The sequence below is a fragment of the Gouania willdenowi genome, chromosome 3 (genome assembly GCF_900634775.1).
Source record: "Gouania willdenowi chromosome 3, fGouWil2.1, whole genome shotgun sequence".
Classification (NCBI taxonomy): Eukaryota; Metazoa; Chordata; class Actinopteri; order Blenniiformes; family Gobiesocidae; genus Gouania; species Gouania willdenowi.
The window spans coordinates 45928555-45955755 of NC_041046.1; the positions used below are offsets into that span (position 1 = coordinate 45928555).

The following is a 27201-nucleotide window of genomic DNA, read 5'->3' on the forward strand; positions in this document are numbered from 1 at the left end:
CCAGGTGTAGCTCCAGTTCCAGCCTCACTATGACTCTACAGCTGAGAACCAAACCGTGGTTGTCTTCCCGTCACTGCTGCGTGGCCCTCACAGACTGGGACATGGACCAGGAACTGAAACTAGGAACTACCAGTGACCAGCTGCACCACGGTACGTGTCAGACTACACGTCTGGGACAAACGTTGATTGTTTGACGGGTGGAGCTTAAATGGTTTCTGATCACAACGTTGTTTGATAGTAAACCGTGTGCAGAGGTTTACAGTTAACTGATTGTTTTATTGGACATATTGATTTTTATAATCAATTAAGCATAAAATAAAGAGAAAATAAGTAAGTTGTACGTGATTTATCTCAACCCGACAGTGAAGGGTGTACACAGTAGTATATACTGTCTACTATAGACTATAGTATAGATCCTCTACCATAGTATATGCTGTCTACTATAGACTATAGTATAGATCCTCTACCATAGTATATACTGTCTACTATAGACTATAGTATAGATCCTCTACTATAGTATATACTGTCTACTATAGACTATAGTATAGATCCTCTACCATAGTATATACTGTCTACTATAGACTATAGTATAGATCCTCTACTATAGTATATACTGTCTACTATAGACTATAGTATATACTGTCTACTATAGACTATAGTATATACTGTCTACTATAGACTATAGTATAGATCCTCTACTATAGTATATACTGTCTACTATAGACTATAGTATAGATCCTCTACCATATTATATACTGTCTACTATAGACTATAGTATAGATCCTCTACTATAGTATATACTGTCTACTATAGACTATAGTATAGATCCTCTACCATATTATATACTGTCTACTATAGACTATAGTATAGATCCTCTACTATAGTATATACTGTCTACTATAGACTATAGTGTGATTAGGATGATGACGTTCCCACTGTAGTATACTTCTAAGTTTCCCAAGATGCATCAGGAACCTCCAGCGTTAAAAACCTTGTTCACACTGAGGATAAATATCTGTTGATTCTCTACCTTTATTTTGAAAGTTCTGAAAACATTTGAAGTGAGAAAGTGACCAAGTAGAATATCAACATGTGCTCATTAGATCCATAAAAATCACGTAGACATATTTCATACACTTCCTGTTACCTTCAAAATAAGAGCCTTATTTAGAAAAGAGCTAAACTAAGAGAAGAGATGCTTTTTTTTTTTTTAAAAAAAAAAAAAAAAAAAGAGGATATTTGATTTTAAGCTTGAAGCTGGTGTCATGGGTTAAGGTTCACATCGTACTGAGATGTTTTCAAAGTCAATCAATCAATCTTTATTTGTATAGCGCCAAATCATAACCAATGGTATCTAAAGACACTTTACAGTAGAGCAGTCTTAAGGACGGACTCTTCATTTTATGGATACACACATATGCATATATACGTATATACACATACATATGTATCCCACACCCAACATGAATTCATCATATGTGAACAGACACGTGTTTTATTTGTTTATTGGATTATGTTAGAGTTAGGATTATAATCTCAGCATGGAGGTAAACTCAGACCGTGACACTGGTCCCAGAACCATTTTATATTCAGTTCCCAATGCATCATGGGATGGTTGAGTATGAGTAGTGTGCACACAGTGCATATTTAAAAATGTCCTCATATAGTATACATCCTGGTATTTATCACATACCCAATCCGTTCATGCTATCTAATGTGAACACACTACATATTCATTTTGTGTGTGTGTGTGTGTGTGTGTGTGTGTGTGTGTGTGTGTGTGTGTGTGTGTGTGTGTGTGTGTGTGTGTGTGTGTGTGTGTGTGTGTGTGTGTGTGTGTGTGTGTGTGTGTGTGTGTGTGTGTGTGTGTGTGTGTGTGTGTGTGTGTAGGACAATCCTGCAGGAGAACGGACGAGTTTGTTTGGTACGATGAAACCTCTGGTGAGCATAAAAACACAACTGATCACACACACACACCTGTAGCTGTGTGTGTGAGATCATGTGTCTGTGTTGTGTTTCAGACTCGTTTGTCCGTCCCAGTCCGTGGCTGTGGGTCAGTCCCGGTATCTCCTGTCCCATCCAGTACAGCTCCTCCTCCAACTCTTCCTCTGTGAGAACCTTCAACTGCTGCACCCATCACTTAGCTCCAAGCTGTCACATGACCTCTAACTCTCTCCTCCTCAGAACAAGATGGAGGACGATCGAAAACGAGCAGCGAATTACAGGAAGACAGGACGGACTGACAGGGTCAGTAAGTCAGTAAAAGTTTATTTCAGAAACGTCACAAAGTGCTTCACAATCAGAGAAAATAAACAGTTAATATAAAAACAATCACAATGCAGAAATACAGACAGATTGGCTATAGACACGTGTGAACAGATAGGTCTTCAGCTGCTTTTTAAAAACATCCACAGAGGTCAGAGCTCTCAGTTCTGGGGTAAGATTGTTCCAAGTTTTAGGGGCCGCACCAAGCCTCACCCTTTGAGTGTGACAGTCACGCAATTTGACGCATTCTCACGGCACACTTATATTTGTGAGGTTGAAAGCAGCTCTGAAGCTCCTCCCAGCAGCAGGTGCCTTTATACTTCAGTGATACGTCACCCGACATCTGCTTTTCTTCTTTAACATTAGCTCATATATCGGAGAATAATAGTTCTGCTGTCTTTGCAATAGATTGGAGAAAATCAACCAATCAATAACTCAATAACGGGGCCCTCTTTGCCTGGTGCCCCTCAGGCTTAAATGTAAACCAGCTTAAATGTAAAACAGATGGTACAGAAGACGTGTGTTCTAGAAACATAAGGATATTATTACAGACATTATTGATAGAACACACTGGGCCTCATTCTCTGAAAATATCATGATACACTTACTCAGAAATGAAGGCCTCAGGTTTGCTGAGGACATAATGTGTTGAAACTGTTAAAAAGAGTATAAACATTTTATTATCAAAATGTTAAGTACATTAATACACTACAAACGTAAGGCGGGGGTGGATGAGCCGTCTCTAACGACCAGTGTTGGGAACGTTACTTTAAAAAAGTATTTAGTTATAATTACTCACTACTTCTTCAAAAAAGTATCTGCGTTAGTAACTAAATTACTCTATAATAAAACTAACTCATTACTAAGGAAAGTAACTATTTGCGTTACTATTAAAAAAAAAAGTTGCTATATGTCAAAGAATTCACATTTTTTAGATGCGTGTGTCGTTGTGAGGTGCTTCATTAAATATGAGTTGTTTACAACAAATGTGGACAAAGTCTTCACTCCTGGATATAATGAACACTTCACATGTACGTTCTTGTCTTTGACCATAATTAATATAAAGTAGTGTTTGTATCGTCACCTTAAAAATGACAACTTTTCATCAGATTGTTCCACGCTCACCATCTCTGCTGATTCATCACATCTGCTGTGTGTGTGTGTGTGTGTGTGTGTGTGTGTGTGTGTGTGTGTGTGTGTGTGTGTGTGTGTGTGTGTGTGTGTGTGTGTGTGTGTGTGTGTGTGTGTGTGTGTGTGTGTGTGTGTGTGTGTGTGTGTGTGTGTGTGTGTGTGTGTGTGTGTGTGTGTGTGTGTGTGTGTGTGTGCGTGCGTGCGTGCGTGCGTGTGTGTGTGTGTGTGTGTGTGCGTGCGTGCGTGCACTGGCACGCCGCCTTAACCAATCATAATCTCTCACCTTGTTTTTAACCCGCCTCCTCACTACAGCTGTGTATGAATCCAGGGATGTTTTCATATAAGTTTATTCAATCAATACATGTAACGCACCACATTTAACGTTCAGTAACGATAACTGTATTGTAACGGCGTAAAAAGTAATTAGTTAGATTACCCTGTTACTGAAAAACAACCGCCGTTACCTAACGCCGTTATTTTAAACGCCGTTAATCCAAACACTGCTAATGACACCTCACACAACAGGGACGAATCATCGACATGTTTTCAGAAAGAAAGTTTCTAGAGGAGAGACGTCGTCTGAGATGGTATGTATTACCTAATTTATAGTTAGTGTGTGTGTGTTATGATCACTGCTAGTAGCTGAATTACACTTGTAGGTTATATCATCATAAATACATAATCTAATGTTCATTTGAACTGTTCTTATGATTATTATTGTATGTAATAGTGTATTTCTATAGACATTGATTCAATGAAAAATGACTTGATGTTTGAATGTTTTTTACATGATGATCTTTTTAATGACGTCCTTTCTGTTGCAGACAAGGAGAGCTGAGGTAAAGGTAGCACTGCCTTGGGCCACAGTGTTTTAAGTGGGAGCCTCTGTCATCATCAACATCTGTGATAAACACCTACAACATGAGACATGTCCCCAGATAAATGATGGACAGTTGTTGATATGAAATATTGACTAATAAATGGATTTTGTCAGAATTATTGTTAGTTTTCATTTATAATTTGTGGTTGATTAAAACTATCATTAGGAGGCCACAGTGCAGGGAGAGCTGCTGGTATGGAGGTGATGACATCATTCTGAAGGTAGAAATCAATGTTAAAACAAAGTCATGTTAAAAAAGGCCAGGAATGCAACATGTCACTAAAGTCTCACTCTTGTCATTTTCTGAAACTTGGCAGCCCTGCCACAACCTCAAAGGCACCTTTGGTTTTTAACCTTGTGTGAGGAACAACCAGCAGAACCTGGTCAGAGGACCTCAGGGACCTGCTGGTATTACGAGGCCTCAACAGGTCAGTGACATAAGCTGGAGCTTGACCGTGCAACGCTCTAAACACAATCATAACAACCTTGGACTAGATATGGAAAGTGAGGAGGAGCCAGTGTAAAGACTTAAGAATAGGCGTCACATGAGGCCGTCTGGATGATCCACTTAACTGTTTGGCAGCAGCGTTCTGGACCATTTGTAGGAGGTTCACAGAAGTGACACTAAGACATGTAAATGGTGAATTACAATAATCAAGCCTTGATGAAACCAAAGCATGGACATTCATCTCCAGCTCAGCTCTGGATGCAACAGATCAGAGTTTCTCAATATACAGTAGTTCCTCGCTATATTGCGGTTCACCTTTCACAGCCTCTGTGTTTGATGCATTTTTTTACAGCGTATGAACACACGTGTTCTGCGTCCTGATTGGCTAATGCTGCATTCACCCACCAGTGACACATCCAACACTGAGTTTCACTTCCTGCTGAAGCGAGGAGCTGTGCTCCTTTTTCTCCTCTCATAAACATAAACCACCAGTGAAAAAAGCTGGTGTGATTAGCGGCTAATGCTATGCTAGCTCAGTGCTACAAAGAGAACTTTTACCTGCTACTACCACCTCCTCACTGATTCTCCTCCACACCTAATCCTTCCTAGTCCTGGTTATAAGGGGCGTGTCCTACAGCTCCATGTGGTCACACATGGTTGAATGGATGAACAGACCAGTGTCTGTGTTGATGTGACGTCATCGTCAACAAAGACTATGAATGTGTTCAGCATCAATATCTGATCACTAACAGTGTGTATCTGTAGTGTTGTATGTTTAAAAACAGGTTTATGTTTTAAAATCTATAAAGGTTTGAACTTTGAGTGTTTAAACAATAGAGAAATGTTCATTCCTGTCTGAGGAAAGTGTATAAAGTGTGTGGTGAGAGTTTTACAGCCTTAAAACTTGTATTATTATAGTAAAAAATAAAGCTGACTTAATTGTGGATTTTGCCTATTGGGGGTATTTTAGAACGTTACCCCAGAGATAAGCGAGAAACTACTCCATAGGTGATAAAAGAATGAACAGACCAAACTATTTACATGCTGGTCTAGACTCAGAGCCTGACCAATATGGACCCCCAGATTATGCAGGGCAGGTTTAACAGTAGAAGAAAGAAAACCAAGACATTTCTTTACCCCAGGAACAACACGCTGAGGAGCAGAGATAAAAACCTATCTTATCAGTGTTCAACTGGAGAAAATTACTAGACATTCAAGCTTTTATGCACTTTACACATTCAAGCAGAACAGACAGCTTGGAGACATTTTGTGGTTTAAAATACATGTATAACTGAATGTCATCTGCATAACAGTGATAAGACATCTTTAAAAGTTCTTGTAAGATTCCCCAGAGGGAGCAAATACAACAAGAACAACAGAGGGCCCAATACAGATCTGTGGGGAACACCATACAATAGGGTTTCGACAGATGGAGCATGTTTACTGTAGTGTATTGACAATGTACTGTTAGACTGCACTTCCCTCTATTGAATTTAGTTGGCGCATCCTCCCCAGTTGAGTGTGTGTATGAGACTGAGTAAAGCTGAAGCCGGAAGGTACAGTCCGGTCTTCGTCTGAGTTATTGAACTCACACCAATATATTACATTTACCAACAGTAACTGAAAATGATCTGTGTGATAAATAAGAGAACCAGTCTAGGGCTGTTCCAGAGACACCCACCCACTGATGGAGCACACTGTGCTCCACAGTGTCAGAAGGGGCACTGAGATTCAGGAGGAAGAGGACTGAGCATTTTCCACCGTCAGCCTGCATTAGGAGATCATTACTGACCCTAAGAAAGGCAGTTTCCGTTGAATGACGCTGGCGGAAACCGGACTGAAATTTACCTCAAATGTTGTGTTCATCCAAGACAGATGTAAGCTGGTTAGCAACCACTTTTTCTAGGACCTTAGAAATAAAAGGCAGTTTGGATATAGGCCTGTTGTTCAGTAGAGAGGGTCAAGATTTGTTTTTTTTTAAAAAGTGGTTTAACAGCAGCATTTTTAAAAGAGAATGGAACCAGGTCAGATAATGAGTTATTGATTATAGTGACTAGCTATAAGCCAGTCGAGTCTATAACTTTTTTAAGCAGAGGAGTGGGATATCAAGGGAACAGCAAGATGTTTTCATGCCACTTATTTTTTCTAGTTCATTTAAAGAAACCGTGGAAAAGTTCTCCAAATTTGGTGGCCGAGAAGGACAATGTAATGGACAAAATGAGGGAATAATATTTCAAGGGATGTCACTTATTTTCTTAATAAAAAAATGAAAGGAAATCATTGCACTCATTAACAGAAGAAAAAAGGACAGAAGGTGCAGGAGGAGACACTATTATTTATTGTGACAAATAAGATTTTTGAATTGCGACGACTTTTGGAGATTAGATTTGCAAAATATGTAGCTCTGGCATCCTTGACCATATTATTAAAATCCATGAGGAGCTCATTTAAAGCTGATATCCGGAGTTTCTGAGGAATCTATGTTTATGTATCATTCTTTTGAAATGCAAAAAAAACACCTAACTAGTCTTTTACTATGGTCTACTAACGGTGGTCATTAATTTACATTAATGTATATAAGTCCCTCCTTCGTCCTATAGACCCCTATACACATGGAAATGATCGCCAACTGCGCCCAGCCAATAGGCTTCCGCTTCCTGTTTTTGAGACTCTTTTCCTGCTTGCTCTCAAAGGAGAAGGACGCTTTTCCCCCTCCATTTCCCTGCTTGCTGCTCTTTTGTCTTATTTTAATCTAACAGGAGCCTCTATCAGGATCCCGATCCTGAATCTAATCATGGAATTGATTATCTGGTCTTTCTTCGCTTTTGGTCAAATCTCAATTGAAGGACGGGCAATGGGAGAATTCGCAAGTCCTGAGGAAGACGTCCACCACCACATTGGAATTTATGATATCGGGTCTTCTGCTGATTGGATCTGGCATTTTCCTGATTTATCACAAAATTGGATTACGTTGGCAACACTGTTGGAAGCAGCGGTTATCAAAGGAACCAAACTCTCAGAACTCTCTCAGATGGACATACAGGTTCACCACTGCCCGTTCTTTTTGTTGAAAAAATCTGGTCAATTGCATTGAGAGACCAAATGATCAATTCCAATACTCCAGTTTTAGATGAGATGTAGAGAGAGACTCCTGTTAGATTCACGAGATTAGATGAAACAAAGTAGCAGCAGGGAAAGAATGGTGAAAGAAGAATGTGACCGCCTTCATTGAGAAGCAGAAGAGAAGAGGTAACCCATGGCTGTTAGCCCATGGTAATGGATAGTTACGATATACGATGGACGATCTAATCAACTACAGACACACAACTACAGATGCACCACTACAAAGAGATTCTGCGAAACCCATCAGCAGGGTCACAATGACCTCCCGGTGGCCTCTGACCAGGGCTCACCATCATTGTTCATCCTGTTGGATCATTTGACACCATTGACCATCGCATCCTCCTTCACGTCTTGATCGTATCATCGGAGTCTCTGGAACTACCCTGAAGTGGTTTTACTCCTATCTTTCTGGCAGGACAGAGTTCGTGATTCTTAGTCATTCCAGGTCTCATGTACATCACATCCCTTGTGGAGTGCCCCAAGGGTCTGTGCTCGGCCCAACCCTGTTTAGCATTTACGTCCTCCTTCTCGGCAAAATCATCACCAAACACAGCATCTTCTTTCACAGTTACGCTGACACGCAGTTATACATCCGGACTGACTCCACCCACAGCAACACCTACCTCCCTCACACTTTGTCTGGAGGAGTTAAAGATGTGGATGACTGAGAATTTTCTCTAGCTAAACAGCTCTAAAACTGAGGCCATCCTTATTGGCACTCAAAATCAAATTCACACTTCCACCAATTTTGGTCAATCTACCAAGCTCTGATCTACTGTCACAAATTTGATCCCCACCTAACATTTGAAGCCGACAGCCAACACATCTGTAGGATCTCATTTTTTCATCTACGCAACATTTCCAAACTCCGTTCATTCCTTTCCCTTGTAGACGCTGAAGCTAGTCCTGCCTTTGTCTCCTTCTCCGATTAATATTTTAAATATTTGTTTTAATTATAATATAATTAGAAATTATTTATTTTCCCACTAGCCTACAGTACCTATAAGTTTGAAAGTTTCAGCATTTTGTGCGTTTCATAGCCCAAATGACTAAACTTTGTTATTTCCTGGTACGGCAGAGACGCTGCACAGTCTCACTCCGCTGTAAGGCAGGAGGAGGAGCCAGGAGGAGGCCACACCCTCTACTAAAAGCACATTGCTGCTCTGCCTCTGTTCCCATTGCATGTTTTTATGTTTGCACATGCTCAGTCAGTTCCCCAAGATAAAAACCATTTACGTCCAAAGGCAGCTCTCTACGCTACCTTTGGATGTAACCGTGCTATGCTAAATGCTATACATACGTTCACAGTGCATTAGTGAATTGATCCAGCGTGGCTGCTGCTACGTTCTCTAGCTAGTGGGCGGGATAACACTACAGTCAGGATGACAGCGCTAGAGACAATAAATGAACTTTTTTTTGAGGAAAAACAACATCTTTTAAAAGATGGAGACCAACACCTGAGCTACCAGAGCTTCAGCAAAGATAAGGTCAGAACATTGTTGGTACTTTCTACAGTGAATGGAACAAAAGGAAGGATTGACTTTGTGGATGCTCCTCACTGAGGATGTTCTGAGTTGTTGTTGTTGACTTTTTCTCCATGTTTCTGTGTTTCCAACACAAACAACAGATGTGCTGCCATGTCATGAGATATATGTTGTTGGAGAGTATGGAGGCTATATTAAATAATGTTTATGTTTCTTTAATGGTGTTTATGATGTTGATTTTGTTAGATTAACACTTTCCAGCAGAAACATATGAAATTGTCATTGGTGGTCTGGATTTGCAACGTTCCCATCCAACCCTAGTGGTCACGGTACATCACTGAACTGTAGTACATCCAGAACCCCAGGGAAGCACACTAAATAGATTGTGAGCGCATTGTGACGTGCTGAACACACAGTCCTGATTCTCTGGGGTTTCTACTCCTATTAGTGCGTGGAGTGACGTTTGCACACGTTTTAATACCAGGAAACCTTTAGTGACTCCGCCCCTATGTGTCTAAGTGTCCTTGTGCAGACCCTGAACCCTAAGTTGCTCCCAGTGGATGATTAGCTCATAGCATGTTAGCTCAGTCCCATTGATGTGTGAATGAGCTGGTATTGTGAAGTGTTGTTTCTTGTGGTGTGGATGCGATGACAAAAAGGTGGTGTGGAAAAAGTCTTCGGACGAATGACTTGTAAATAATATGCAGTTTATTAAATACAACCAATGTCCTAAACAAGTAACAAAAATGAAACCTGCTGAGAGCACGCTGGACAAATCATTGCAAAACTCTGAGGCTGGTAAGAAAAATCCCTCGTATATATCTTTGGGGTATGTCTTCCAATCTTTAACATTAGCTCATCACCATATAGGGGAACAGCCCAGTTCTGGGTTGTGGATGTACAGAGAAACAGTTTATCATCATGTGGAAACATATGAAAAGGAAATTTGAGCCCTCATCAGCTCAGTATCACAGATTTGGGAAAAACAAGTCTAACATCTTCTTAGGTTCCCATATCTCTGAATAACGACTAACACCTATGTCAACGTTCTTATCGCCCCAAAAGAGGTACACCTCCATTATGTCAAAATAAGGTGCCTCTCAATTTATCACTGAGATGGGCTCTGCAAACGCAAAGTGAAGGCCTGTTAAATCAAGTCCATTTACCATCTTATTTTTTAGGAGACTGTGGTTTTGATTTTGTATCAGTGGAGGATAATTTGAAACGGTTCTGTGAAAATTGTTAAATTGCAGGGCTGTGATTCGCTGAGACTGAGCACCTGGCCCCGCCCCCCTGTTAATTACTGCATCCTGATTGGCTTAGCCCTGAGGAGCAGCTCCACTGGGAGTTTGAAGGTCCAACAGATCTACAGCTTCACCAGGTCAGAGGTCAATGTGCTGGAGTTAGCTTAGCATGTAGCGGCTCAGGCTGAGCAGGGTCAAAGTGTAAAGGGGCGGAGCTATGGTGATGATCAAATGGTGTGATCAGAGGGAGGGGGAAACATGTTGAACTTTTTAAAACTTTTTCATGACTTTCGGTGTTTTTCAGTGTCATTAAAAGTGTTTTTCTTATTGTGTATTTTTGACATGTGTTGTTGAGTTCAGGCTCATGTTGTGCAATGTGTTTCCTGTTACTTCTTATTTCCTGTTGTTGGGGTGTGTTTCCTGTTTTTGTAGTGTGTTTCCTGTTGTGTAATTTCTGTTGTTAAGGTGTGTTTTCACTTTGTTTCCTGTTGATGGGTGTATTTCCTGTTTCGTTTTATTTCTTGTTGCCGTGACGAACAGTCTGATGGTTCTTCCTACCTCTTCCAGCTCAGACTGGAGGCCTAACTTCCTGTTGTGTCGTGTGTGTGTGTGTGTGTAGGGAACACTTCCCATTCTTTGTGACGGCTCCTGATGGCTGGAAAAACACCATCAGACACAACTTGTGCTTCAACAGCAGCTTCAGGAAGACGTGCACGACGCTGGGACGAGACGGAAAGAGGAAGTCATGTCTGTGGCACCTGACCACGGAGGGTGAGCGGCGTTTGAGAGACGACGTGGTGGCACTCAGTGCCGACACTGTGAGACTGCTGCACAGGAGCATGGCCAGGCCAGGTAGGACACGCCCAAACATGATTAATAGTTAATAGTCTCTACTGTTATTGATTACTTTGATCGACCAATATTAGCCACACCTTTTAACCAGGGCATTTTAATATGAACCAATCAGAGATTCAGCCTCACATTCCACACAGATGTTTGATTATCACCAACTAAACTGATCACGAGTTCAGCTAATACACCATCAGATAGCAGAGCCCTTTCACGTTAGAAACACTAAAGATAAAGCTTTAGACACAGGATAACATGATCACCCCACACGCCCAAATACTACTGAAATACCTACACGTTGTTAATCCTAAAACTGGATTAATTTGTCAAAGGCAAAGGTACAACTACAAAAAGTTTTTGAGAACCTTTTGTTTGGAAGTCAAGGCACACCAAAAACAACGCAAAGTCATCCACCTTGGAGCGCACACCAACAATGGATTCCACTGAGACATTGAAGCTGATTGAAGCTGCAATGTAGAAACATTTAATGAAAGATTCATCTGCCTGGATCGACGACTTGATTCTCTTCAATCAGATCTATTATCCCTCAAGGAAGAAACTAAAACACTTAGCGAAGATAAAGAAGCGTTCCTTCAGTTCACAATCAGTCATTAATGACAATAGAAGCTTAATTAACTGACTTAGAAGACCCAAGCAGGAGGAACAGCTTCTGTAATGGACTACCTGAGGAAAAAGAAGGTTCTAATATTTCCTCACCAACACTGAGAGACGCACCTGCAGAGATCATGTAAGCACATCGCATTGGACCCCCCCCCGGGCTAACGCCACTTCTCCAAGCCTAGAGTGCTAGTCGTTGTGTGTGGATAGAGCATGTATTTTGAAAGCAGCAAGAGACTCACCCCCGAGGATGGAAGGGAAAGACTACAGCGCAGCGACCAGGAGCCGACGTAAATCCTGCTACGCTGCCATGGAGAAGGCTCATCAGGCTGGTTTCCATGCGTTTCTGATCTATCCGGCTACTGTCAAGTTATCCAAGGGTCATGACCACAACTTCTTTGGTGATCCTGACAAACTGGAGGGCTTCCTTAAGAGTCGGAACCCGAAAATATCCAGTGTGAAGTCAAAACCACGAGCAGAAGAGAAGACACCCTAACTCTCATGGTAATTATTGCCCTTTGTGGTTGACCAATTTCACTTTGCCTTTTATTTCAATTGCCAATCAATTGCCTTGTCAATTTCTTGTATGGGACGGCAGACGCTGTTGATTGGATGGTGTCTCTCATGTCACTGCATAATATTGAGCAGCGGTGTTGGGCAAAAGTTGCCAAGTATTAGTTTAACGATTGAGTTATGGATTATTGCTGGGTCATTACTTTAGCATTGTAATTATGAGGACTATATTTTTGTTTTTAAAGTAACGTGATGGGAAAATGGGTTACTGCTATTAATGTTCTTAATGATTACTGATCATCGGGAGCATAGGCATGTTTTGTGTATAATATAGATGTGTATATGTGTGATCTGCTCCAGTTGGTGGCTGTCAGTGTATATTGAACACTTATCAGATGGCTCCTTTTATAAATGTGATGGATGATATTGAGTTTTGATTATTTCAGTTAAATTACCCAAGAAGGGATTAAAGATAGCTCATCAATATATGTAGCCTAAGAAATAAATTAATTGAAATTCAAATTGACAACAGACAACTTGTAGGAGCATTATTAATAGATTTCAATGTAGCATTTGTCATTATTGATCACATCTTGTTGCTACAGAAATGAGAATGTTATGGTTTTAGTTGGACCACAACCCAATGGTCTTAAGTTATTCTGAGGTCAAAGTGATGGACTGTGGAGTCCCACAGGGAAGTAGTCTTGGTCCATTGCTAATTAAATATTTACTAATGACCTACTATTGACCTTAAAGAACGTTAAAATTTTGATGTATGCTGATGATTCAACAATATACATAGGAAGCTGCAAGATGGCACTGCAGACGGCAGCTGTGATGTGTTGGTGCGCACTATTTTGTCTTGTTTTTGTTGTAAACTCCGGTACTGGGTGCTCTTACACTAGAGAAGAGCTACTGAACATCAGGGCAACAATCCCTGTGGACCTTTTTCCTACTTTCATTGCTTCCTCTGTGGATTTACTGTACATTTTACTCAAAGGTTCGCTCACCTTTACCCACGCAGTGAAGCGCCAGAGGAGAGGAAAAAGAGCTGGTAACGGTGTGCGCCTCCGCACTGTGTAACAAAGTGGACGAACTCCAGCTGCTGTTGGGTAGAAACAGAGACTTCTCATCTTCTGTTCTGTGCTTCACGGAAACGTGGCTGTGTGGAGCGGTACCGGACTCTGCGCTGCAGTTGGCCGGCTTCCAACTTCACAAAGCGGACCGAGACGCGGAGCTCACCGGGAAGAGGAAGGGTGGAGGAATCTGCTTTTATGTGAACAGTAACTGGTGTAACGACGTGACAGTGATCCTCCAGCACTGCTCTCCTCACCTGGAATCCTTTATTATCAACAGCAAACCCTTCTATTCTCCCCGTGAGTTCGCTTCATTCATCCTGGTTGGTGTGTACATCCCACCGTCAGCTGATGTGTGTGAGGCACAGCGCACACTCGCCGACCAGATCCTGTGCGTGGAGCGGACCTACCCGGACTCTTTTATCATTGTGCTTGGTGACTTTAACAAAGGGGACCTCTCACACCAGCTCCCCAAATATAGACAATTAATTAAATGTCTGACCAGAGAGGAGAAGACACTGGATCACTGTTACACCACACTAAGCAGTGCTTATCACGTTTTTAACACCTCACTGGAGACATGCACCGTACCAGCCTGTTTTAAGGCCTCCACCATCGTTCCTGTCCCTAAAAAGCTGAGGATCACAGGACTTAATGACTACAGACCCATCGCTCTGACATCTGTGGTCATGAAGTCCTTTGAACGCCTCATGCTCTCCCACATCAAGGACATCACCGACCCCCACCTGGACCCCCTGCAGTTTGCCTATAGATCCAACAGGTCTGTAGACGATGCTGTAAACCTGGCTCTCCACTTCATCCTCCAGCACCTGGACTCCCCAGGCTCCTACGCCAGGATCCTGTTTGTGGACTTCAGCTCTGCTTTCAACACTATAATCCCAGCTCTCCTTCAGGACAAGCTTTCCCAGCTGAACGTGCCAGACTCCACCTGCAGGTGGATCACAGACTTCCTGTCTGACAGGAAGCAGCACGTGAAGCTGGGAAAAACCATCTCTGCTCCCCGGACCATCAGCACTGGATCTCCTCAGGGCTGTGTTCTTTCTCCTCTGCTCTTCTCCCTGTACACCAACAGCTGCACCTCCTCTCACCAGTCGGTCAAACTCCTGAAGTTTGCAGACGACACGACCATCATCGTCTCATCTCTGATGGAGACGAGTCTGACTACAGGTGGAGACAGACCGGCTGGTGTCCTGGTGCAGCCAGAACAACCTGGAGCTCAACGCTTTAAAGACAGTGGAGATGATAGCAGACTTCAGGAAGAACCCAGCCCCCCTCACCCCCCTCACCCTGGGAGACTCTACAGTGAGCTCTGTGGAGAACTTCTGCTTCCTGGGGACCATCATCACTCAGGACCTCAAGTGGAGCTGAACATCAACCAATACTGTAGAAATATGTTCTCTCCTGTTAGTACCTGTTAGTATTCTAGCTGCAGCATTCTGAATTAACTGGAGACTTTTTAGTGAGTTACTAGGACATCCTGACAGTATAGAGTTATAATAATCTAATCTAGATGTAACACATGCATGGATTAGTTTTTCAGCATCACTCTGGGCCAAGATATTCCTGATTTTATAGATATTACAGAGGTAGAAGAAGGCTGTCCTTGTGATTTGTTTAATATGAGAATTAAAGGATAAGTCAGTATCAAAGATAATGTCTATGTTTATTACTGTGGTGCTGGGTGACAGAGTAATGTCATCTAGAGACACTATTTACTCTGATAATTTATCTCTGAGGTGTTTTGGACCAAATAAAATCACTTTGGTTTTATCCTGGTTAAGAAGGAGAAAGTTACGACTCATCCAGGATGTGATGTCATTAAGACAAACCTGGAGTTTTAATAACTGATGAGTTTCATCTGATTTCATTGAGAGATAAAGCTGTGTATCATCTGAATATCAATGTATATAATGTTCTGATAATGTTACCTAGTGGAAGCATATATAATGTAAAGAGTATTGGTCCTAAAACTGAACCTTGTGGAACTCCATGATTAACTCTGGCTGAGAACAGATTATTAACATGAACAAAGTGGTTCTGTCTGATAGGTAGGATTTAAACCCAAAAACACTTTCCAGTCTCTGCAGCAGTAGATGATGATCCACTGTATCAAAGGCTGCACTGAGATCTAAGATCACCAGAACTGAGACTGACTGAAAGCTCTATATAAATTGTTCCTATGTAGGTGATCACATAGTTGACCTGTGATGACTTTTTCAAGAATTTTGTAAATAAAAGGTAGATTAGATATTGGTCTATGATTGGACAAGTCATTTGGATCAATGGTTGTTTTTAAGGAGAGGTTTGATTACAGTGGTTTTAAAGGCCTGTGGTTCATAACCTGTTACCAAAGTGGACATCTGCTAAAGGCAGGATTATCACCAAGTCACAAACCCAGTTTCATGTAGAACTGGGTAATCGATTCGCCCCACTGCTGAATGACCTAGGATCTGCTCTAATGAGGTCAACACACAACCTTCTGGATCTGTGAAGACTGAAAGTGCTTCAGGAAAACAAAAGTGACATGGTAGGCCAAAGCAACAACCTCACACACTGATAGTGGGAGACGTTTCTGTTAAAGATGCTCAGAAGATGTTTAGCAGCAACGTGAAAGTGATCTGTTTACCTAATGACACAGTATCAGACCTGGCTGACAAAATCTTGCATATCGTTGCAGATTACCCACATTTGAAAAATGTTGTGATTCATTTTGGGTTAAATGATTTAGCCAAGGAGGAGTCTGAGGTGTTAAAGCAGGATTTCACCCATCTGCTAAAAACTGTGAGCTGTATACAGCCTAAAGTGTTCATCAGTGGCCAGATACCTCCAGTCCGCAAAGGAGATCTGAAATTCTCAAGGATTTACTCTTTGAATAAATATTTATCTTCAGCTTGTGCTGCCCTTTCACTAAATTTTATAGAAAATGTTCCTATTTTTTGGGAACGTGGTCATCTTTTTAGAGCAGATGGACTGTGTCTAAACAAGGCTGGAGTAAAACTCTTCACATCCAACTTGTTTTACTTCACCAGTCACACTGCTATCAGTTCTGATAAAGACAGAGGACAACATGTACCATCAGAGAACAAAACAACAAGGAAAGAACATGGAGTCCATGAGCTTCCAGCAAGAAATCAAAATCACCAAAATGAAGAGGTCAACCCAACCCCCACATCTCAGGACCCACCTGCTTCACCCCAAAATTCACCTACTTCCACCTTATCCAGCTTCTCTCCTACCCCTGCCTTCTTGGATTTAACTGCCCAGATGAACGAGCTGGTTCTGGCTGGAACAAGACTGACACCCCACCCTTTACCCCACCATGGTCCCATCTTATCTCCTCTAAAGAACCAATCAGCACCACCCATCCCTCCTCAGTGATACCAGGTCCAGGATCACTCTTCTCCTCAGGCCAGATGTGTTCAACTTAGAGCGACACAGGTCTGATGTGTGCTGGGTCTAGACTGCAATAGCTCTATGTTTAGGAACAACCAGAAAAAGTCAGGGCCTTATGGAGTTAATGCAGCTTCTTTAATTCCTGTGGTGACAGGTAACACAGGTAAAATTGTGAAATTAAAGAAAAACAAAAAGCTTAATAGAGATAAAAATGTGACTCCTATAACATGTCATCCAAAAAGTCCACCAGTGTCTCCAGTAAAGTCTTTAAAATTAGCTCTTCTTAATGTTAGATCTCTTGTTAACAAGTCACTAATAATTAATGATATTATTTTAATACATCACTTGGACTTTTTATTTCTTAATGAAACATGGTTGAATGATGGTATCAGTAATACTATTCTCAATGAAAGTTCACCACAAGACTTTATTTATTTCAATAAGTGTTGTACTTACAGGAAAGGTGGTGGAGTTGCTGCCATTTTTAAATCAATATTTCAGTGCAAAGAAATAACATTTGGTGATTTTATCTCCTTTGAATATATGTCATTCTTACTGAAGGGTGATTCAAGAGTTCTGTTTTTAGTCGTTTATAGACCCCCAAAATATTCTGGAGAATTCATGGATGAGTTTGCTGAACTGCTGTCAGTTGTATGCACTGAATACAACTTTTTAATAATAACAGGTGACTTAAATATTCATGTAGACAATAACATGGACAATACTGCCAAAGAACTGTATGCTTTAATGGATACTTTTGGTCTTACACAACATGTGACTGGTCCGACACACACTCAAGGTCACACTTTGGATCTGGTTATCTCTAAAGGTGTTGATATCTCTGCTGTTGATGTAAGAGACTTAGCTCTATCTGATCATTTCTGTCTTTTTTGACCTAGAGACTGTAACATCTGTTCCCCCTAGTTATGTGTGTTTAAAGAAAAGGTACATAAATGACAACATGTGCACAGTTTATGGAAACCATAGCAATGACGCCAACATTGAGTGCTGAGACAGTTGATGATCTTCTGGATGAGTTTAATACTAAAGTCTGTGATGTCATAGATGTGGTGGCTTCAATCAAAACTAAGAGAAAACCAAACACACAGAAAACACCTTGGAGGAGGACTGAGATAATGCAGAAATTGAATCTGATTGTAGAAGAGCTGAGCGTAAATGGAGATCAACAAAACTCCAAATTCATCTAGAACTGTACAAAATTAGTCTGTAAATTCAATGATGACTTGTTTAAAGCAAGGCAGCAATACTTTTCTGAAATTGCCAAAAATGTCAACAACTCTCGCAAGTTGTTTTCTGTAATTGAAAAGCTCACAACCCCCCCAGATCAGATAGCCCCTGAATTACTGTCAGCTGGAAAATGCAATGAATTTGCTGTATATTTCAATGAAAAAATACAATCAATAAGGTCAAACATCAGAACAAACCAGCAAAATAACAAAAAGCTTGAACAGCTTCAACCACTGAGGGAGGAGTCAACTACAATGTTAGAGTTTATTACAGTGAACCCAAAAACAATAGAGGAAACTGTTCAGCAGCTGAATCCATCAACGTGTTGCCTTGACACAAAACCCTCAAACTTCTTTAAAACTGTTGTAAAGTCATTTATCACTGATTAGTATCAGATAATTAACTGATCATTCCAATCAGGCACCGTACCAAAATCCCTGAAAGTAGCTGCTGTTAAACCTCTGTTAAAAAGAGAACACTGGATGCCTCTATACTGGCTAACTATAGACCAATCAGAACCTTCCATTCATGGCCAAGATCATTGAGAAGGTGGTCTTCAACCAACTGAGTCAATTCTTAACATTCAACAAAATATTTGATAAATTTCAGTCAGGTTTTGGTTCTCATCACACACAGAAACTGATCTGATCAAAGTGATCAAGTATCTGTTCTCATTCTATTGGATCTAAGTCTACATTTGACACTGTAGATCATACAATGTTGTTGCACAGATTGTAAACATGGGTTGGACTAAATGTTAAAGTAATGGTTTAAGTTCTACTTGGAGGATCAAAGTTATTTTGTAAACATACAGTGGTATGCAAAAGTTTGGGCACCCTTGTAAATGTTCATGATTTTCCTTAATAAATAATTGGTTGTTTGGATAACAAATTCCAGTTAAATTTATCATAAAGGAAACAAACACAGTGATATTTGAGAAGTGAAATAAAGTTTATTCGATTTACAGAAAGTGTGCTAGAATTATTTAAACAGAATTAGGTATGTGCATAAATGTAGGCACCCTTGCATCTTATTGATTTTAATACTCTTAGCACTAATTATTGGAACTCAAAATTGTTTTGGTAACCTCAGTGATCCTTGATCTCCATACACAGGTGAATCCAATCATGAGTCAGGGTATTTAAGTAGGAAAATTCTAGGTGTTTCCTCTTTGCATCTTCTCTGATTAGTGGCAACATGGGAGCCTCAAAACACCTCTCAAATGACCTGAAAACAAAGATAATTCAACATCATGGTTTAGGGGAGGGATACAAAAAGCTATCCCAGCGATTTAAGCTTTCAGTTTCAACTGTGAGGAACATTGTGAGGAATTGGAAGACCACAGGCACAGTTCTAGTTAAGGCCCGAAGTGGAAGACCAAGAAAGATCTCCGAAAGGCAGCGGCGCAGGATGGTGAGAACAGTCACAGTCAACCCGCAGACCAGCTCCAAAGACCTACAACATCAGCTTGCTGCAGATGGTGTCACTGTGCATCGTTCCACTATTCAGCGCACTTTACACAAGGAGATGCTGTATGGAAGAGTAATGCGGAAAAAGCCTTTTCTCTGCACACGCCACAAACGGGGTCGCTTGAGGTATGCTAAAGCACATTTGGACAAGCCAGCTTCATTTTGGAACAAGGTGCTGTGGACTGATGAAACTAAAATAGAGTTATTTGGGCATAACCAGGGGCGTTATGCATGGCGGAAAAAGAACACAGCATTCCAAGAAAAGCACTTGCTACCTACAGTAAAGTTTGGTGGTGGTTCCATCATGCTGTGGGGCTGTGTGTCCAGTGCAGGCACTGGGAATCTTGTTAAAGTTGAGGGGCGCATGGATTCCTCTCAATATCAGCAGATTCTGGAGAACAATGTCCAGGAATCAGTGACAAAGTTGAAGTTGCGCCGGGGCTGGATCTTTCAACAAGACAATGATCCTAAACACTGCTCAAAATCTACTAAGGCATTCATGCAGAGGAACAAGTACAACATCCTGGAATGGCCGTCTCAGTCCCCAGACCTGAATATTATTGAAAATGTATGGTGTGCTTTAAAACGGGCGGTCCATGCTCGGAAACCATCAAACCTGACTGAACTAGAGATGATCTGCAGAGAAGAATGGTCCAAAATACCTCCCACCAGAATCCAGACCCTAAGATCAAGGATCACTGAGGTTACCAAAACAATTTTGAGTTCCAATAATTAGTGCTAAGAGTATTAAAATCAATAAGATGCAAGGGTGCCTAAACTTATGCACATGCCTAATTCTGTTTAAATAATTCTAGCACACTTTCTGTAAATCGAATAAACTTTATTTCACTTCTCAAATATCACTGTGTTTGTCTCCTATATGATAAATTTAACTGGAATTTGTTATCCAAACAACCAATTATTTATTAAGGAAAATCATGAACATTTACAAGGGTGCCCAAACTTTTGCATACCACTGTAGTAAACTTTGAATCTGACAGATTACCAATGTCCTGTGGGGTTCCTCAGGGATCTGTTCTTGGACCTCTTCTGTTTAGCCTTTATATGCTTCCTTTAGGACACATTTTACACAACTGTAAGGTTGATTATCAGAGCTACGCAGATGACACACAACTATATCTATCACTGAACCCAGATGACCATGGTCCCATTGAGGTGTTGTGTGACTGTATAGAAAAAGTAAACTGATGGATGAGTGAAAACTTCCTTCAACTAAACCATGACAAGATGGAGGTGATTGTCTTTGGTAACAAGGAAAAGAGGACTGCTGTCAGCAAGTATCTGAGTCTGGATCTTTAGAAGATAAAGACCAAGTCAAAAACCTTGGTGTTCTGATTGACTCAGATCTGACATTCAGCATCAGATCAAATCTATCACAAAAACATCTTCTACCACCTAAAGAACATCTCCAGAGTGAAAGGTTTAATGGCTCAGAAAGATCAGGAGAAACTGGTCCATGCTTTTATCTCCAGCAGACTGGACTATTGTAATGGTCTTCATCAAACATCTACAGCTGGTTCAGAACGCTGCAGCTCAGGTCTGAACCAGAACAAAGAGGTCAGAACACATTACACTGGCTCCCAGTCAGCCTCAGAGGAGACTGTAAAGTTCTGCTGCTGGTTATAAATGTGTGAATGGGTTTGGTCCAGAATACATCAGTGAGATGTTAGTCAGGTATGAACCCAGCAGGTCTCTGAGATCTATGGACACAGGTCAGATAGTGGAGCCCAGAGCTCACAGTAACCATGGTGATGCTGTGTTTAGTTGTTATGCTGCAAAGAAGTGGAACAAACTGCAGCAGAGCTGAAGTCAGCATCACATGTGAACATTTTTAAATCAAAGTTAAAGGAACTTTTTTTCTATGATTGAGAGAGATTTATGGTCATGTTGATGATGTCATGTGTTTGTTGATGATTTTAAATGATTTTATTGATTTTAAGCTGTTGAATGTTTTATCATGTAAAGCACATTGAGTTGCCTTGTGTATGAAATGCGCTATACAAATAAATTTGCCTTGCCAAGAGATGTGTTAATCCACTTCATCATATTAGTGCTGATTAGTGGAAGGACATCTTTAAATAGTGGAGTTGGGATTGGATCTAAAAGACAGGTTGTTGGTTTAGAAGCACTAACTATTGAGGTCAGTTCAGATAAACTATGTATGAAGGTAGATATGTTGCAAAATGTGAGAGCTTGTAGAATGTGATTTGAGCTTGTGTATAAAAAATGCGCATTTTTAAATTTAATGTCACAAATGATGGAAAAAAATTTAGAAACTGATATTTACACATAAAGTTACAGCTGCAAACTGTAATCCAACATTTATTCACATGTTTTTTAATTACTTGCGTAAATGATTGTTTATGGGGTATATGTGCTCTGTACTTTGGGTAAACCCAGTTCTGGGTTGTGGATGTACAGAGAAACAGTTTATCATCATGTGGAAACATATGAAAAGGAAATTTGAGCCCTCATCAGCTCAGTATCACAGATTTGGGAAAAACAAGTCTAACATCTGGAATCATTCTTCAATAAATGAAATGGACATGATTTATATAGAGCTTTATCACCACTGAAACAGTCTCAAAGCTTTACATATCAGCTCATTCACCAGTGGGACAGGACTGACATGCAAGGCACTAGTCGACCACAGGGAGCAACTTAGGGTTCAGTGTTTTGCCCAAGGACAGTTTGACACATAGTCAGGTACTGGGATCGAACCCCCAACCTCTCGATCAGAAGACGACCCACGACCACCTGAGCCACTGTGGTCGTGGCTCAGGTGAAATGAACTTTTTTTTGAGGAAAAACAACATCTTTTAAAAGATGCAGACCAACACCTGAGCTACCAGACCTTCAGCAAAGATAAGGTCAGAACATTGTTGGTTCTTTCTACAGTGAATGGAACAAAAGGAAGGATTGACTTTGTGGATGCTCCTCACTGAGGATGTTCTGAGTTGTTGTTGTTGTTATTTTCTCCATGTTTCTGTGTTTCCAACACAAACAACAGATGTGCTGCCATGTCATGAGATATATGTTGTTGGAGAGTATGGAGGCTATATTAAATAATGTTTATGTTTCTTTAATGGTGTTTATGATGTTGATTTTGTTAGATTAACACTTTCCAGCAGAAACATATGAAATTGTCATTGGTGGTCTGGATTTGCAACGTGCCCATCCAACCCTAGTGGTCACGGTACATCACTGATTCTCAGCTAGTCATGTGCATGTGGAGTTGTGAATCACAGACCGTAGATTTAGGGTTAGGGTTAACCTGGTGCTTGGATTGCAGAAAGCTGCGGGAAAGTTGGCTCCGTTTGGCGTTTAAGCGGCTCTGCTTCTAATGGCAGCAGAACCGCTTAAACCTCTTTGGTTTTTAAACTCTGACTGGTTTCATGGCGAACAAGATGGCGCCAGCATGTATCGGCTGCCGTCTGCCCGCTCTGCTTGAACTTTTGTTTGTAGCCGCACTGATCGGTTTTCTGTGCAAAAACATCACTGCGCTGATAGTTTACGACCATCAGGAACTTATTCTTCTTAATCGTTCACATGATGTATGTCTGGGCTTCAACTCTAAGGATCAAACATCCTGACTTCCTGCTGCGCTCACCTGTCCTCCTGAGGAAGCGTGCCAAAAAACGGGGTAAACGTGGTGGAGTCCTGTTGAGGACTCTACGCCTCGGCTTGCAGAATGCTAGATCGCTAGCCAACAAATCTCACCTCCTGAAGGACCTTTTTATGTCCCGCGGATTGGATCTGATGTTCATTACGGAGACATGGCAACGAGAAGATGACTACGTTCATCTTAATGAGCTGTGCCCTACGGACTGCTCCGTGTTTGGAACTCCACGGCTTACACGACGTGGAGGAGGATTAGCGCTCGTATACCGAGACGCTTTCAGCTGTAGACTGTTGGACATGAACACGTTCAACTCCTTCGAGCTCCAGATGTGTAAGGTTGGAAATGAACACTCTTTTTACTGTTTTAATCTACCGACCTCCTGGTCCTGCTCGTTTATTCCTAGATGAATTCTCTGATTTTATGTCATCTATTGTTAAACTGTGTATTAATCCTTGGTGATTTTAATCTACATGTTGATAATTCCTCCTGTCCTATGGCAGCTGAGCTGATGTCTCTAATGGACTCTTTTCACTTTGTGCAACATGTGTCAGGTCCAACACACACTAAAGGTCATACTTTAGATTTGGTCTTTTCTTTTGGTTTAATGATTGATCTTCTAGGTATTGAAGACAAACAAATAAGCGACCATTGCTGTATCATATTTAATCTGTCAATCACACTGGTACAGACTACTTCTAATGTGAACAAGCAGAGACTCATTCTTAATGAAGCAGCAATCAGTGGATTTTCTGCCTCTTTTGATCCAACTACATTTACTAGTTGTGATGATGTTGACACTTTTATGACAAACTTCAATAGCCATTGTTTGTCTGTTTTGGACACAGTAGCACCAGCTAAAAATACTCCAGGCTCTAATAAGAAACCTTGTCTGTGGATGAATGAAGCTATTTTTAGCTTTAGGAGAAGCTGCTGAAAAGTGGAACAGTTGTAGAAAACCACTAAACTAGAGGTGCACAGACTCTATTTAAAAGAAAAGATAATGGAGCTAAATGAATTAATAAAGCATGCCCGCTCTGCTTATTTCACTAATCTTGTTTTGCAAAATAAGAGAAACCCCAAGGTTTTGTTCAATACTATTGAAAATCTTGTTCCACCCTCACCGTCCCATGTGCCTGTACACACACAGGAGGACTGTAACAATTTTTTAAAATTTCTTTGTAAATAAAGTACAAGACATCAGGGCTAGCATCACTCCTCCCTTGGTTAGCTTGTGCAGTGCATCAGCCCCTGTGAGCTCATGGTCCTCCTTCACTCCTGTCAGCCTACAGGATGTTCAGGTTTTAGTAGAAAGATCAAACGCTCATCGAGCTCTGTAGACATTGTTCCTACTTCTCTGCTTTTAAATGTTTTTGATGTTGTTGGTCTTTGGGTGGTAAAATTGATAAACCTCTCACTTTTATCTGTCTCTGTCTCCAGCTTTTTTAAACATGTGATAATAAACCCCATTCTTAAAAAACCCAATCTTGATCCGGGGGAGCCTATAAACTACTGACCCATATCTAAGCTTCTCTTCATGTCTAAAATCATGGAGAAAATCAGAATCAGAATCAGAATCAGAATTAACTTTATTGGCCAGGGGTGAATGAATACACACGAGGAATTTCTTTTGGTGACCTGTGCTCTCTCAGGTAGTGTAACATTAAATAATAACAATCAACTAGAATAAAGAAAAATAAATAAAATAGAGAAAAAGAAAAAGAAAAAAGAAGTATAAACATAAATATAAGAGTAGTTAGACTAATATGTGCAAACTAAATAAAAAATAACAAGATAATAATAATAGTAATAATAATAATAATAATAATAATAATAATAATAATAATAATAATGAAATAAAATAAGAATACAATAATAATAATAATAATAATAAGATAATAGTGCAGTAGTGCATTGATGAGTAGTGCAAATAGGTGAACATTTAAATGAAAAAGTTATGTCCATGAACATTCACAGTGACAGGTTGTTCCAGGGTTGATATGTTTAGTTCCAGGTTATTTCACAGTAACAGAAACAGGTCTGACTCTCTATGACTGTTCAGTGTTGATCACAGTGACAGCCTGAGGGAAGAAACTGTTTTTATGGCGGGAAGTTTTGGCATACAGTGATCTGTAGCGTCTGCCGGAGGGGAGGAGTTTAAACAGATTGTGTGCAGGGTGGGAGGGGTCTGCAGTGATGCTACCTGCCCGTTTCCTGACCCTGGACAGGTATAAGTCTTGGATGGAGGGCAGATCAACACCAATGATCTTTTCTACAGTCCTGACTATCCTTTGTAGTCTGTGTCTGTCTAGTTTGGTTGAAGATCTAAACCAGACAGTGATGGAGGTGCACAGAACAGACTGAATGATGGAGGTGTAGAACATGATCAGCAGCTCCTGGGGCAGGTTGAACTTCCTCAGCTGATACAGGAAGTACTTCCTCTGCTGTGCCTTTTTCCTGGTTGTGTCTATGTGGGAGGTCCACTTCAGGTCCTGTGAGATTGTGGATCCCAGGAACCTGAAGGAGTCCACGGTAGACACTGTGCTGTTCAGAATGGTAAGGGGGGTGAGTGGGGGGGGATTTCTCCTGAAGTCCACTGTCATCTCCACAGTCTTGAGTGGGTTCAGTTCCAGATGTTTCTGACTGCACCAGAGATCCAGCTGTTCCACCTCCGTCTGAAGGCAGACTCGTCCCCATCCCTGATGAGACCGATGATGGTGGTGTCGTCTGCAAACTTCAGGAGTTTCACAGAGGGGTCCCCTGAGGTGCAGTCATTGGTGTAGAGGGAGAATAGCAGTGGGGAGAGAACACACCCCTGGGGGGCGCCAGTGCTGAGTGACCGGGTGCCAGATGTGATGCTTCCCAGCCTTACTTGCTGCTTCCTGTCAGTCAGGAAGTTGGTGATCCACTGACAGGTGGAGGCCGGCACTGTGAGCTGGGTGAGTTTCTGGTGAAGGATGTCCGGGATGATGGTGTTGAATGCAGAGCTGAAATCCACAAACAGGATCCTAGCGTAGGTCCCTGGGGAGTGGAGGTGATGCAGGATGTAGTTCAGTCCAATGTTGACTACATCCTCTACAGACCTGTTTGCCTGATAGGCAAACTGCAGGGGGTCCAGCAGGGGTCCTGTGATGTCCTTCAGGTGGCTCAATACCAGCCTCTCAAAGGACTTCATGACTCCAGACGTCAGAGCAATGGGTCGATAGTCATTAAGTCCTGTGATGGCAGGTTTCTTTGGAACTGAGATGATGCTGGAGCTTTTGAAGCAGAAGGTACTTCACACAGCTCCAGTGATGTATTGAAGATCAGTGTGAAGATGGGGGCCAGCTGCTCAGCACAGGCTTTCAGGCAGGAAGGAGATACTCCGTCTGGTCCTGGAGCCTTTTTGATCTTTTGTTTTTTGAATAGCTGGCACACATCTCTTTCATTGATCTTCAGGGCAGGTGGGGGGTCAGAGGGTGAGGTAGGGGGGGAAGTGGGGGAAGCAGGAAGGGCAGAGTCCAGGTGATGGGCTGATGCTAATGAGCTGGGGGGTGGGTGTGAAAACCTGCAGTAAAAGCTATTCAGGTCTTCAGCCAGTCTTTTGTTACCTGCAGGGTGGGGGGAGGGTTTCCTGTAGTTAGTGACCTCACGCAGGCCTTTCCACACTTCTGAAGGGACTTTGTTTGAGAAGCTTTGTTTTAGCTTCTCAGTGTAGCACCTCTTGTCTACTCTGATCTCCTTGGTTAGTGTGTACTTAGTCTGCTTAAACAGGACCCAGTCCCCACTCCTGTAGGCTTCCTCCTTAGCCTGACTCAGC

General features: G+C 41.4%; 1 protein-coding gene across 1 annotated transcript in view; it reads left to right on the forward strand.

Annotated features, from left to right (window-relative positions):
* Positions 1 to 29: 29 nt before the first annotated feature.
* foxr1 (forkhead box R1) overlaps positions 30 to 27201 on the forward strand; it is a 36615-nt gene continuing 9443 nt past the window's right edge. Inside the window, exons 1-5 of the mRNA XM_028474518.1 lie at positions 30 to 150; positions 2022 to 2110; positions 2185 to 2247; positions 10585 to 10712; positions 11195 to 11427. Coding sequence (XP_028330319.1) covers positions 30 to 150; positions 2022 to 2110; positions 2185 to 2247; positions 10585 to 10712; positions 11195 to 11427 — 634 coding nt within the window. The remainder of the gene's footprint in view (positions 151 to 2021; positions 2111 to 2184; positions 2248 to 10584; positions 10713 to 11194; positions 11428 to 27201) is intronic.